Source organism: Aulostomus chinensis, chromosome 16 (genome assembly GCF_037954235.1).
Source record: "Aulostomus chinensis isolate RoL2024-O1b breed Wild chromosome 16, RoL_Achi_v1.0, whole genome shotgun sequence".
Classification (NCBI taxonomy): Eukaryota; Metazoa; Chordata; class Actinopteri; order Syngnathiformes; family Aulostomidae; genus Aulostomus; species Aulostomus chinensis.
In genome coordinates this window covers 18,888,438-18,903,889 of record NC_141335.1, presented here as the reverse complement: position 1 = coordinate 18,903,889, position 15,452 = coordinate 18,888,438, and the positions used below count along the sequence as shown (strand labels likewise).

The following is a 15,452-nucleotide window of genomic DNA, read 5'->3' as shown; positions in this document are numbered from 1 at the left end:
ATTATGGACTGAAGCAAGCTAAAATTAGCCAGCAGGATTCAGTGAGAATGCAGTCAGATAATAATTCTGTGTTTGTCACATTTGATCCACTATTAAATGAAAAATATTGATTGGAATATTGACTTGCTCATATTTGTCATCAACAAGATCCCACCATTTGATTTACTGGTTGATTGTCAGCACGTTCATTTTTTTTTTCCATGAGACCTGTGTGTAGTACTAACGATTTGCATGTTTTTGGTTTCTTATAGCTCTACAAGGACCAGAGGACAAGCAGTGAGAACATTTCCCATAAGTCCTCAGACAGTGATGTCAGCGATGTGTCAGCCATCTCTCGAACCAGCAGTGCCTCTCGCATCAGTAGCACCAGCTACATGTCAATCCAGTCAGAGAGACCTCGGGGACGCTTCAGGTACACACATACACGCACGAACACACACTCACGCACACACATTTATACACGTGCACATAAAGACTGTCAATCAGTCACTTCTGAGCACATTACATTGACCAAATTTTGTTTTGTTAAACCTGCAATACAATCCTTTAGTATATATTAACAAGTTTACAAGATGCAGTTGTTGTTTTTCTCAGTTTCATCCTTTATTTATTAGAGGCGTCGCACTTCAATGGACATCAGTATATTCAGAAAACACAATGTAAATGGGATTAGGGCGAAGTTAGCACGAATGCTAATTTTCATCCATTGTCCCCCAGCAGGTAAATACAACTTCCAGATACACATATTTATTTAGATAATTTTTAAAAAATGGATAAAGAGACACTCTTCATTATACTAATGGGAACCTCTGGGAGCCCCCACCCAATACTGTTTTGGCTAACAGTTACAATCCAAGTCATCAACGACGATGGCATGAGCCTGTATCACCTGGATCATCCAGGTTGTTGTCCACCCTGAACCAGTCCCCGGCCTCCTGCTGCTTGCCCCATCCCTTCTCTAAAAGGCATCCATGTCACTGATTCTTTGTTGGACGACGACCGATACGCTGACGTCTGTCGTCACCAACGATGACGCCGTGGACCGATGTGACGTTGCTCATCATGATCGCAGTCCCCTGCAAAGTGTCTGGGCCTCCTTCGGGATCCCTCAATTGGTCTCCACCAGGAACTCCTATCTGCTCTTGTGACTGAGTTTCTGTAGCCGCCATGTTGGGAAGGCCTCCAGAACTCAGCTCTGGCCTTCTCAGGTTCATTCCAACCACCATTTTTCTCATTATTATGGTGATAAATATTTGATTCATCCCTAGTAGAACTAGCTTCCCCACTAGTTTCGGGTCTCCACCAATTGCTTTTATCACAACGTGACTGGCGATTTTTCCTGCCATTGACATCGCCGCGGGGAGGACTCCACCTCTCGCCAATGACGGTCCGCTCATGCCACTCAGCAGGTCTACCGAGTGGCCTCCTCATCTCCTCTGCTGTCCTCAGACAAGGCTCATAGTCCCTGCCTTGTCCTCCACTGGTTTCTTTATTTGTGCGTCTTGTGAAACATTCCCAAGCATGTCGATCCTCTGTCACTTTTTGAGAAGGATCATCATTGTACTTCTGTACCAGAACCTGACCAGTTGAATTTTTCACAGTGGCCTCTGTGTCCTGGTGTATGTTGGTCTGACCAGGCAGGTTTTTCTTAGCAGCCGTTTCCTCTGCTCTCTCCTGGCGTTTGCACATCCTGCCAGTTGAATCCATGGCAGTGGTTTTTAACTCTGCTCTCTCCTGGCGTTTGCTCATCCTGCCAGTTGAATCCATGGCAGTGGTTTTTAACTCTGCTCTCTCCTGGCATTTGCTCATCCTGCCAGTTGACTCCATGGCAGTGGTTTTTAACTCTGCTCTCTCCTGGCATTTGCTCATCCTGCCAGTTGAATCCATGGCAGTGGTTTTTTCCTCTGCTTTCTCCTGGCGTTTGCTCATCCTGCCAGTTGAATCCATGGCAGTGGTTTTTAACTCTGCTCTCTCCTGGCATTTGCTCATCCTGCCAGTTGAATCCATGGCAGTGGTTTTTTCCTCTGCTTTCTCCTGGCGTTTGCTCATCCTGCCAGTTGAATCCATGGCAGTGGTTTTTAACTCTGCTCTCTCCTGGCATTTGCTCATCCTGCCAGTTGAATCCATGGCAGTGGTTTTTAACTCTGCTCTCTCCTGGCGTTTGCTCGTCCTGCCAGTTGAATCCATGGCAGTGGTTTTTTCCTCTGCTTTCTCCTGGCATTTGCTCGTCCTGCCAGTTGAATCCATGGCAGTGGTTTTTAACTCTGCTCTCTCCTGGCATTTGCTCATCCAGCCAGTTGACTCCATGGCAGTGGTTTTTAACTCTGCTCTCTCCTGGCGTTTGCTCATCCTGCCAGTTGAATCCATGGCAGTGGTTTTTAACTCTGCTCTCTCCTGGCATTTGCTCATCCAGCCAGTTGACTCCATGGCAGTGGTTTTTAACTCTGCTCTCTCCTGGCGTTTGCTCATCCTGCCAGTTGAATCCATGGCAGTGGTTTTTAACTCTGCTCTCTCCTGGCATTTGCTCATCCAGCCAGTTGACTCCATGGCAGTGGTTTTTAACTCTGCTCTCTCCTGGCGTTTGCTCATCCTGCCAGTTGAATCCATGGCAGTGGTTTTTAACTCTGCTCTCTCCTGGCATTTGCTCATCCAGCCAGTTGACTCCATGGCAGTGGTTTTTAACTCTGCTCTCTCCTGGCGTTTGCTCATCCTGCCAGTTGACTCCATGGCAGTGGTTTTTAACTCTGCTCTCTCTTGGCATTTGCTCATCCAGCCAGTTGAATCCATGGCAGTGTTTTTTTCCTCTGCTTTCTCCTGGCATTTGCTCGTCCTGCCAGTTGACTCCATGGCAGTGGTTGTTCCTTCCTGTATGTCTTTGTTCTGGAAATTTTGCTGATCCAGTTTCCCTGAATGAATTAAAAGACTCATAAGCCGTAGAGTTTGGCGTTTTCGCCTCCCTGGCTTATAGTCATCGTTGTATTCCAGTCCAGGTTCTAGAGGATCTTCGTCGTACTGGTCACCAGAATACCACATAATTATAGCAGGCTTGGTAGAATTGTTGGTCGATGTCTGTTTGAATGTTGTTTGATTATTGGATGATGATGATGATGCTGAAACTTCTCATATATATCCTGTAGTTTCTGTCATTGTGTAACATGACTGGGATCACTGATCACCGGATCACAGTCAGAATTGTAAGATCTCTGTCAGAATTGTAAGATCACAGTCAGCATTGTAAGATCACAGTCAGCATTGTAAGATCACAGTCAGAATTGTAAGATCACTGAGTTTTATCAAAGTTGTGTTGACTGTGATGCCTGAGAAGGTTGTGCAGTCATGGAAGTTCAGCTGAAAGGATCCTGTGATCTGTACACGATCTCTGTTGCTGGGGAGAAAACACTGTAGTTCACACACACACACACACACACACACACACACACACACACACACACACACACACACACACACACACACACACACACACACACACACACACAAGTAACTGTACTTGCTGGATGCATATTTTGTCCCAGTTTTGTTTTTGAAATAAATCAGATTTTTTTTTTTTGCATGAAACCTTACAATCAGCCGGGCCATGCGGGCGACTGGGCGTCACATGATGAAGAGCACCAGCGTGAGTGGTGAGATCTACGGCATGGAGCACGCCGACGGCAGCCAATCAGATACGGCACTCGGAAGCCTGGGAAGCGGGATCAAAAAGCGCCGATCAAGCCTCAGCCAACGTGTTGTTGCCATCCTGCCATCTAGACGTAGCCGGAGTACCTCGCAGCTCAGCCAGACAGGTGAGAGAACATCTGGGAAACAAGACTGCTAGCACACAAATCATCCTCAGAGTGGACCTTAATAACTGCTGTGTATGTCACACTCACTTCCACAGTCATTTCAAACAGGACCTGTTATACTCATTTCAAGTATTTTATTCTGACTCCACTTCAATAGTTTTGTGTGACTCATATGTGTCTCTGTAAGCCCCGCCCTGTCCTAGAAATCCTAATTTCCTCTGATGGGCCAACTCCCAGAACCCTGCTGAGTAGCACCGTCCCAGTACAATATGGAAGAGAAAAACACAGCCTTGGAATAGAAAAGGATACACACGGAGAGAAATACATTGCCCTATTCAGAAAAGCAGAAACATGGTATTTCTGCGTCACATTTAAAATCATTGAACTAACTTGTGTCATCTGTAGAAATGAAACAATCCAACAGAATAGTAGTTTTATATAACCACTTGGACTTGCCAGATTCGGGATTTATCTACCATGTACACTTACTGGGCTTCTTGCATTACTGAGACTTCTTTTGGGGGGCCACGATTCAAAAAATCATATACTGGCAATGACAAAACTCCACATGAATTTCTAATATTGTAAGATTAACTTATGGGCTTTATATAGCTTAACGATCACCTTTTAACTTTATTTTGACATCATAATGTTCTGCAAAGCTATTTTTGGCCATGGTTGGGAGAGCTATCCATCCATAAGTTGGTCATTTTAGTTTATAGTTCAATAGAAGTTTATTTAGTTTCACTTGTATTATACGCTTTAGTTGGTCTGTTTAGAACAATATTTAAGTGCATAATTATAGCTTTTGCTCATATAAAAACTAAAAGAAGAATATTGGGGAATTTATTCTGCCCCTTTGTCATTCCTTTAAGAAAATTACATTTACATTGTGTTGCCTTTTCTAGGATGCTTGTCCTATTTTTTTCTTGGTATACAATGAATTGAAAAGGACGTTAGATAGGACAGACTTTCCAGTAAGTCATCAAGGTTTCAGGCTATGAATGCAGGGTTTATTAAGTCTCAGTAATGCATAAACTCCTTAGGAGCTGTTGTTTTTTTCTCTCCCGTCTCTGGTTGAAATATTCCTGTGTCATGTGTCTGACCTCACAGGCTTAAACCAGCGCCTGTCTGATAACTCAGGGCACCTGTTAAAAATGCTCCAGCTTTTTTTTTTTAACCAGTGTATCCAGTGTTGCTGTTTTGTTGTTTATTTTTGTTGTTGTTGTTGTTGTGTGTGTGTCTTATTTCAGAGGCGGCGGGTAAGGCGGCGGACAGACAGAAAGGTAAAGCAGTTCTAAGGGCAGATAGACTAGAAATACAGTGCATTGTGGGTATCACAATACGCTTTTTAGACACAGGTGTAGATGATGTAGAACAGGCAGAGACAGAGGATGACAGAAGGGGACAGATGAAGCACTTTAAGTTGCCAGGATTTGTAGTCCTCCCTCACCTCTGTCTCCAGCACGCTTCTTTACTCCACCCTCCTCTGTCATCATTATGTTTTAAGTCTGGTTCAGTTCTGGAAGAAGTCGGGCTGAATAATCTTAAAACCATTTTCGAAATGTACCTTCTTTAGAAGTTCCATCCTAATTCTGCTAACAAAATTATTAAAGCTTTGCAATGAAATCTGTACTATAATGGGATAAAATCACATCACAACGCATGTATGTTGCAGCAGGGACACAAGAACTTCAGAGTATTTTATTTGTCAATATAAATTTACATTCAAGTTATACTTCTTTTTTTGTTACATTCTAATAGGATTGCTACAAAATTGGCTTGGAAATCTTATATGAATTGGATTTATTTTTAAATTTTCAGTAAGTTAAGTCTTATTAAAGTGTTTATTGTATCATAATATATCGTGATAAAATTGATCTCCATATCATACTTATCGTATCACAAGACAATCCTTAAAACGACACAAAATGTTTTTTTGTCATCACCTGAAACGGGTCTAATCAGCTTTAAACTTTAAAAGCAGGCTTTTTAAAAGAGCTGAACTCATCCTTTTAAATTGGATGTTCACTGCATGATTCTGACACCTTTGAGTCTCGCCTTTAAAACCTTCCCAAACACCCTGATTATGCAGCATTATTACTGTGATGACCCCCTCACCTATGTTTAAAGCAGATTTTGAGTATGCCTTACATTTTATGTTCAAATTGTGTGACTTGTTGGTAAGGCTACTATGAGTTTGCATGAGATGACGTGCATTGTGATGAAAAATCACATCGTTATCAGGCTTGTCAGAGTTGCTTCCTCAAAATCCGTGCTCAAAAACATGACTTGAAAAAAACCCGAAAGCTGTTAACCTATACTCTATGATACTTTTTTGCTTTATCGTGTACAAATGCAGATCCAATAGCTGTTTGACATGAGATGCCTGATAACTGATACCCGCGCTTGGGTAAAAGAGAACATGCAAAAAAGAGACCAAAAGCTTAATGCCATTTTTCTGTTTGCTACAGAGGCGTCAGCAGGTAAGAAGGCAGGTAAGGGCGGCAGCAGCAGCATCCAGAGGAGTGTGGAGACAGGCATGGCGGTAGAGTACCCACGAGGAGGGTCGGCCATGAATCGGCAGGCCAGCAGAGAATCCACCGACGGTAGTATGAACAGCTACAGCTCTGAGGGGAAGTAAGTACACACTCGATGCACTACAGCACAAACTAGGATCAAATTTTCAAGAAAACCGGGATTTAATACATTTGAACCATTAGATGAAGTCAGCACGTTTTTGTTAGTAAAACAGTGTAATTTAAAGAAAACAACAACAACAAAAAAACATTAGTATATCCAAGATTACTCGCGCTGTAAATTTAACGTCAGCTACAATAGGAAACTGTAACTGGTAAATCTAAATAAAAAAAAAACATATAAAACTATAAGCTAATTAATTACCTGTAATTTTATATATCAAACAAGATGCTGTGTGTCATTTTTGGGGTTATCCTTGTTGAAGCAACATGCCACTGCTCAACTCAGCTAGACGGGTGCTGCCAGTACAAGTAGCTAAAGTTTATTTTGTTTATTTACACAAAATAATGTAGGCCTAGTAAGTAATGTCTTATTGATTCGAGTGATGTAATGATGCCAACATTGTGGAACTGGGTTTCTCAAGTAACCCTGGTATGCTGACAGGGCTTTGGATAATACACTCCTGATCAAAATCTTAAGACCATTTAAAAAAATGAAAGAATTTACATTTTGCAATGTTGGATCTTAAGAAGGTTCTAAGTAGAGCTTCAAAATGCAAAAAGAAAAAAATGGGAACAAGAGACCAAAAGTTTTGAGCAGGCAATTTATTGAAAACAACAATTTAACTGAAATAGGCTGTTCATCAGCTGATCAAAAGTTCAAGACCACAGCTAAAGAAAAAACCCCAGAAAACCCCCTAAAACAGAAATGGAAGTGTCAAAAACTGACTCGCAATGAGTAGCTCCACCATAATGGTTCATCTCTTCAAAAATTTGTTTTGGCATGTTTGATGCAAGTGTTTCCAAAAGGCTAGAGGGAATATTGCTCCAAGTGTTGAAGGTGGCTTCACGAAGGGCATCCACTGTCAACTGATGTCCATTTTTGTAAACTTCCCTTCCCATCCATCCCCAAATGTTCTCAGCTGGATTTAGATCAGTGGAACATGCAGGATGGTCCAAAAGAGTGATGTTACTCTCCTGAAAAATATTCTTGGTCATATGGGCATGGTGAATTGTAGCATTGTCCTGCTGAAAAACCCAGTCATTACCACACAGACGGGGGCCCTGAGGGCCCTCAGTCATGAGGGATGCCTGCCGTGACATCTCCACATAGCCAGCTGCTGTTTGCACCCCTGCACAACCTGGAGCTCCACTGTTCCATTGAAGGAAAAAGTACACCAGATCATAATGGCGCCCCCTCTACTGTGCTGCGTAGAAAACAACTCAGGTGGCATCTCCTTGTCATGCCAGTAACGTTGGAAGCCATCAGGATCGTCAAGGTTACATTTTTTCTCGTCAGAAAATAAAACTTTCCTCCACCTTTGAATGTCCCATGTTTGATGCTTCCTTGCAAAGTCCAAACGGGCAATTTTGTGGCGTTGAAGGACACGTGGCCTTGGAAGATGTTTTTTGTTTTTGAAGCCCTTCCTTCGCAGATGCTGTCTGATAGTTATTGGGCTGCAGTCAGCACCAGTAACAGCCTTAATTTGGGACGAGGATCGTCCCGTCTTGACAGACAGACGTTAGGATCCTCCTGCTCAGCTCCGCAGAGATTTTTTGGGGGTTTACAACTTGATTTTTTTGTTCCTTAACCCTCAGGATCTTTTAAGAAATACAAAATGACTGCCTTTCTGCATCCAACCTCAGCAGCGATGGCACGTTGTGAGAGGCCTTTTTTATACAGCTCAACAATCCTACCACGTTCAAAGACTGAGCTTTTTGGCCTTTGTCATCAAGAGATCTTTACAGTGTGATTACTTGACAGGAAATGACATGGAATCCAAATTTTTGCACAGATTTTGGCTTTTAAAGGCTTGTTTATGCATTTTGAAGCTCTACTTAGAACCTTGCTAAGATCCAACAGTGCAAAATGCAAATTCACGCAATTTTTTAACTGGTCTTAAGATTTTGATCAGGAGTGTATTATCCAGTGGTCAATTGAAAGAATGCCAGATGAAGTTATTACTGCATTAGCTTCACACCTCAGAGCTGTAAGCTACATCCACTTTTTTAAACACTGTCTTGATTTTGGTTTACCAAGGGATAGGGTGAGCATTGTGGACACATATTTGTTAGATGTGATGTGTGTATTATAATGTTACTGTGGAAAATATTGATTTTATCCCATGTTTATGATTGTTGATGTAGGAGTTCTAATTTGTGTGCGTGTGCGTGTGTGTGTCAGTCTGATCTTCTCAGGGATGCGGTTGGGTGCCGATAGTCAGTTCAGTGACTTCCTGGATGGTTTAGGTCCCGGCCAGCTCGTGGGCCGACAAACTCTGGCAACACCTGCAATGGGTGAGTGACCACTTACATTTCATTTCCACGATACTTAAAATCTAAATATATTGGATCTCATTTTCACATGAACGTGTAAAAGAACAAGGATGTAGTTTCTCCATTTGTTATAAGTATAAAGACATTGGAACGCCAGTCTACATCTGCCTTTGATTGTCTATGTATGAAATACTGTACAAACTATTAAAGTGTACACTTTACATGGACAGACGTGAATGTTCGTCTTAGTGTTGTTTTTTCTGGTGTTTCTCATACATACAGGTGATGTCCAGATTGGTTTGATGGATAAGAAAGGTCAGCTAGAAGTGGAGGTGATCAGGGCACGAGGCCTTACCCCCAAACCAGGCTCCAAATCCCTCCCAGGTAAAAACAAACACATACATTCCAACCTGAACACTAGCATGCATCATTTCAGCATCTACACCTAAAATTGTGAATTAAAACACAGGTAAACCCTTGCATTGCCTTTATTTTGCGTCTTCAGTGTGAAACTGGTATTAGACACATTCTCAACCCCACAGTCTCCTCCTCTTCCTTCTTCTTTTCACCTAAGCCTCCTTTCTTCCTGTCACGTTTACTCCCTCTAACTCTATCCATCCACAGCACCCTACGTCAAGGTGTACCTGCTGGATAACGGAACTTGTAAAGCCAAAAAGAAAACAAAGATTGCACGAAAAACCCTGGAACCCCTCTACCAGCAGCATCTGCTCTTTGATGAGAGTCCCCAGGGCAAGGTGCTTCAGGTAATCATCAATTCACTGAAATTAGTTAAAAAAATCATCTATTTTTTTCTGTTTTTTTTCTTCAAATGGAAATATTTTTTAGATGGATTCCAGAACTGTAGACTTCTTCTGAGTCAAATTTTTACTGATCTGCTTGAGACTCTCAAAAGAATTCCCTTGAATTGGCCAACCAAAGTTTTACCAAGTATATTTTCTTTATTTCTTAAATTTCATCCATTTTTTTAATTAGTTTTTAGTTTTTGTTTTTGCTTATAGTAAGTGAATTATGAACTGTTTCCTTGGCTTATTTCTTGTAATAACATTTGGTCACCTTAAAAATAATCTACTTTATCTCATTGAGATGCTACTCCTTAAGTGATTCTGTTTTGTATATGAAGGATTATTGTGATAGCGATGTTAAGGGACAAAGCTTTGAATTTTTGGAATCCAAAATGCAACGTGAAAAGCCCCTAAGGTATCTGAAAGAGTTAGCATATATGAACTCTTGGACTTCTTTTGAAGCTTGATCATTCATTCATTCAAGCCTTCATTTACAGCTTGATGTGGTTGCGATGTCAAGTGTGTAGACATTGTTCAAAATTATCAAAATTTAAAGACAAAGACATAATTACAAACAAGCACAAAATACAAAAAGCTAAGTAAAATAAAGGAAAAAAAATACATGAAAACTTCCCAGGACTTACTAGGCATCACTTGAAACATGAACTTATCCTGAATTAGATGAGTCTTGTCTTGAGTTAGTCTCAAAGACTTAATTTAAACCTGCATGACCTGTGATTTTACCCAGAACTTGTCTTCAATAAATTGAGCCTTACCTAATCACCATTCCATTTAAGGACTCATCTTAACGCTAAAACTGTTCTTATAGTCTTGGGTCAGGTCATTCTGGTTCCTTATGGCCTCTGACATGTGTTGATAAACTATAATGATTACTTCTTGTCATGGCGGCATGGCTCAGGAGTAGAGAGGCTGTCTAGCAACCAAAGGGTTGCTGGTTCAATCCCTGACCCCGGTGACCGTGTCCTTGAGCAAGATACTGAACCCATAATTGCTCCTGATGAGTAGGTTGGCGCCTTGCATGGCAGCCTCCACCATCATTGTGTGAATGTGTGGGTGAATGAGATGAAACTGTAAAGCGCTTTGAGTACCACTAAGGTAGAAAAGCGCTATATAAAATTGAGTCCATTTACCATTCTTTTTCCTACTCAACACACCATAGTTTGACTCCTGTCTCTGTCCTCTCCTCAGGTGATTGTGTGGGGGGACTATGGACGATTGGACCACAAATGTTTCATGGGTGTAGCACAGATCTTATTGGAGGAGCTGGACCTCTCGAGCACGGTGATTGGCTGGTACAAACTGTTTCCGCCGTCCTCATTGGTGGACCCTACTCTAGCTCCGCTCACACGACTGGCGTCTCAGACGTCATTGGACAGCTCAGGACCACCACCGGGCGTTCGGTCTTAGTGACCAGATGACGACCGCAACCCTGCCCCCCGACCCCGACATCCCTTAAATGATAAAATAATAATGGACCACAGCTATTGGACCACAACTGAGCAGAGGGTGCAAACATGCCCGAGGACAACAACAAGATGGCCTCGGTCAACCACTAAAAAGCCAGACGGAGAGACAGGGAATGAGAGCGAGAAAGAGAGAGGGAGAGACAGAACTAGCCAATCAAAGCTTAGCTGGAGTCTGACAATCATGTCTCACACCTTCCCTCTTTTTCCTCCTTTATGCCTTTATTCTTTTCAAAACTTTGTTTTATTTGTTTTTCCTCTGAGCTGCAGGTTTCTGTCCATGTTCATTATTGGTTAATTTTTTTTTGTCCCTCCTTTCTTGTGCAACCTTGAATAGAGCACCCAATCAAAGTCCTCCACCTAGTAGCCTTCCAGCCAATCAGAGTAGAGCTTACTGCTAGGCTACAGGGATGAATGGTTTCAACACTGTGTGGGAGTTAGTATAGTAGCAAACTGATGCAGCTTCATGCAGCTGTACCATCACATAGACGTTGGCTGTTTTCCCTACCAGTGTTACTATGGTAACAGTGTGTAAATGAGCACGAGGGTTTTGTAAAAGGAGCCAGCACTCACGTGCATATTCTTAGCCCTGATGTGAGATATGAAAGCAAGCACAAGAAAAGCTTGACTCCTTTTTGTCCAAACAAATAGGAGAGAAAATAGAAGCCAAATCTACTATTTGCTTACTATATTTCATTTGAAATAATTTGAGATCTATTTTTTGTTGTCTTTATTTTGCCTAGAGTTCAGAATGGTGCCATAAGGTGCAAACTCCCTCTGTGTATGTGTATGTTCGGTTTTCGAGCAATGCTGTGCCAAAGGCCAACAATAAAAGGTCAGAGGTCACATTCGCCCGAACACCCTTTGCCCAATTCCCACCACCGCCTCCTTGACTCCTCCCTTTCCGGACCCCTCAGACTCCCCCTGTAGGAGGGAGCCGCATGACTCGGGGACACCCTGCCCTGCCCCAGCCCCGTGCCTCTTACGCTGCATGCACGTTTCTTTTATTCCGTTTGTTTGGTTTTGGTTTCGTTATATACTTTTTTGTAAAAGACGAGACAAATTAACAAACAATTCTCAGAAAAAAAAAAACAACAAAAACTGAAAAAAAGACTATGTGTGTTAGTTCCACATACTTTTAGGCCAGCTTGTATGTTGCATGTTCTTGTACAGTTTGCTCGTACTGAATATGAATACAAATCGAGAAAAAGCCAAGCCATCCCCCACCCCCTAACATGAGTGGACCAATGGGGGGGAGGATCAACTCCATCCAGGCCACGCCTACCACTCTGGGTCGAAATATCCATATTAGGAAGTCTCCACAAAATAAATTATTTTTTGTTTTTTCTTTGAAGCGTTTGAACAACAGTGCTGTTCTTTAGTACTGAGAATCCTTGACTCCCCTCTCCCCCTCCCAACCCCCCCCCCCCCCCAACCCCACCCCCCGGGTGTCTAAACTGTAGCTGAGGACTGTTTGGGCTAGAGACCGAGAGATAGAGAATGCGCGTAGAACAACTAAATGTATATGAAATATTATGAGTTTGACAGAAGTTATAAAGATATAGATATATGAATATAAAAAGAGTGTATCTGACTGTACACCCATCACACACACATGCACACCTTGTATATACAAAATCAGGGTGATCAGCTTGAACTTAGGTTTATGAACAAACAAAAACAGCACTGACAACATTCCTGGTCTTGTCAAGGGGAATCTGTGTCATGTCCATGTGCTCGAGCCGCTGAGCGGTAGTGGGCTATAGGGGGCGCTAATAGGTCTTTTTTTTCCCAGTTGCAGATAAAAACTAACAATTGAAACATGATTTTCTTCTCCTTCAACCCCCCCCCCCCCCCTCGTGTATTACTATTGGTTGGACTGGACTTCTAAAGCCAATGAGAAATCTGGTTTTGCAGACATATGTTGCAGATGTTTAAGTTGAAACCCTCGGCAGCATGGCCGACTGCCCTTTCCTTTGTCAGTATTACTCCAGGAATACTGATTGTTTACAGCCCATGGCTCCCCGCTCCCCAAACCATGATTCTAGATGAAAGACGAAGTATTCACTGCAACAGTTCTTGTTTGTATAACAGATGTGGCTCTACTGATGTGTATGTTTTATATTCAAGAGTTCATTTTTATTATTTACAAATAAAAGACTGTGTGGAAGAAGATTATGGCTTTTTCAGAGCGACTGGTCTCATTATTACCATGAAGCAGGTGGCTTCACAGTCTTTACAACATGGTGGGTTTTCTTCATTAATCCCCATATCAAGAGAAAAAATGCACCTTCCACTTTTTCAGCTGTTTCTTGGATCTACCCTCAGTCTGAAGGTAAGAGGAGAAATGTTTTACATTTCCTGTTTCGTTGTCCACACGGTAAACCTTTTGAATCCAGTGTAAATGTGTTTCATAACCACTCTGTGAAAGGAACTTAACAACTTTCTGGGTGACATGCTTTTTTGCCAAGAAGATGGATAAGAAGTCTCCTCTGTCTATGCCCACAGAGACCAGCTGCCCACTCGTTAGCTTAGCACAACGAATGGTAGATGAAAATGTGAGCAAACTTGGGCCACTTTTCTCCAAAAAGGTCTTTGCCTGCATTAATATAACTAAGGTCGTGTTTAAAATTCACAATGAGATAAATTTAATAAGCGAGATATTGATATTTTAGAAGCAGATACAAGGATAGAACTATGATCATACTTGCATTAAATTTGGCTACCATGACTGGTACTGTTACTCATGGCTGACTTTGTAAGACAGGATGATATACTTGTGGACACCCCTAAACCTTGAGCCTGAACTATTTAAACCAGAATACACAAGAGGAACAACAGAGATATGCTACATATGCAGAGATCCCCTATCGTTCATTGTGTGAGGCCAACTAGGAGTCAGCAGGTCTCTGGGTTTCAACCAATTACTACAAGAACACAGGATAGAAAGTGTCTAGCTTCTCTCTGGGAGGATGAACAATACGTGTATTTCAGAAACAAGATGATGTGTCCCTGCGGCACAGTGGTCCAGTGGTTAGCACTGTTGCCTCACAGCAAAAAGGTTCTGGGTTCGAGCCCCGACTCGGGCACGGGATGTTTCTGTGTGGAGTTGCATGTTCTCCCTGTGCCTGCGTGGGTTCTCTGACTTGCAAAAACATGCAATTGAGGACTAGACTCTAAATTGACCGTAGGTGTGAGTGTGAATGGTTTTCTGTGTATATGTGTTGGCCCTGCAACCCGTCCAGGGTGAACCCTGCCTCTCGCCCAAAGGCAGCTGGGATAGGCTCCAGCCCCCCCCCCCCCCCCCCCCGCGACTCTTAACAGGATAAGTGGTAGAAAATGGATGGAAGATGGTGTGTTCTTTCATTACAGCATCCAAAAGCTTGAAGCTTGCTGTCCCAGGAGAGATGATCATTTGCTCCTTTTTGTTCTTGCATTTTTTTAAACCTTAAACTTAATCACAGTTCTTTTGTGAAACTAAACAGTTTCCTACAAAAAGAAAAACTCAAGGTTTTAAGATGTGACATTGAAGTTGACCTGGGACCTTTTGGATAAGTCATGTCATACTATTTGTCATTTCTGTGAAACTTTGTTTATGATAACTGGCAGGGCAAATTCTAGTTATTTCCAGAAATGATTTTTTTTCAGTCGATGATCACGACTGTAGATCTTTAACCACTAAAGTCAGGATTATAGTAGTATTTCGAGTGTAAGTGCAATCACTTCATTCTTGTGTCCAATTTATCAGTCACACCAGATTTGAAGAACTTCCCTGAAGGTCTTCCTGATATATTGTGAAATGTGACACTGACCTTGACCTTTGACCACCAAATTGTTTCAGATCATGAAGTCTTACACCTGAAACACACCCTGACAGTGACTGTTGTTGCTGTCAATGATCATGAAGTCAATTGGAGCAGCTACACTGACCATATTTGCCACCCTGAGGACTCTGTCCTCCGGATATTTAAAATTAGACTACGTCCAGAGAACTGGCTCCTACAAGTAATTACTGTGTCAGACTCTTCACAGTGTTGTTGGATTAATTTGAAGCTTCAGAAGAGGTAATCAGCTGTAGGTGTCATTAGAAACTGTAGCGGCTAAACTGCTTCTCACTCACACAAACACTAATCTAGAAATTCAAACCTAATAATGACAATTTCATTACATAGCAGATTCACAGGCAAGGCGTACACAACCCATATATTGAACATGTAAATTAACATACCTAGTTGTGCCTCATGTTGTTTTATGTGTGTGCTGTGGCCTGAAGATGACAAAAAAAAAACAACCCACAAATGACACCAAACTAAAAGAAGGAAAATGTTGCCCTCTAGTGGTCGGATTCCATTCATGTCCACAGAAATAAAGCTCAGTGAACAGCAT

General features: G+C 42.1%; 1 protein-coding gene across 11 annotated transcripts in view; it reads left to right on the top strand.

Moving 5' to 3' along the window:
• Positions 1-13,228, top strand: part of rims1a (regulating synaptic membrane exocytosis 1a) — a 103,417-nt gene extending 90,189 nt beyond the window's left edge. For all 11 annotated transcript variants that reach the window (XM_086181343.1, XM_086181342.1, XM_086181345.1 and 8 more), the window contains 8 exons: positions 252-412; positions 3,589-3,803; positions 5,057-5,089; positions 6,278-6,443; positions 8,688-8,800; positions 9,062-9,163; positions 9,404-9,543; positions 10,792-13,228. In XM_086181343.1, the coding sequence (XP_086037469.1) occupies positions 252-412; positions 3,589-3,803; positions 5,057-5,089; positions 6,278-6,443; positions 8,688-8,800; positions 9,062-9,163; positions 9,404-9,543; positions 10,792-11,010 (1,149 nt within the window). In that variant the 3' untranslated portion in view covers positions 11,011-13,228. The remainder of the gene's footprint in view (positions 1-251; positions 413-3,588; positions 3,804-5,056; positions 5,090-6,277; positions 6,444-8,687; positions 8,801-9,061; positions 9,164-9,403; positions 9,544-10,791) is intronic.
• Positions 13,229-15,452: the final 2,224 nt, after the last annotated feature.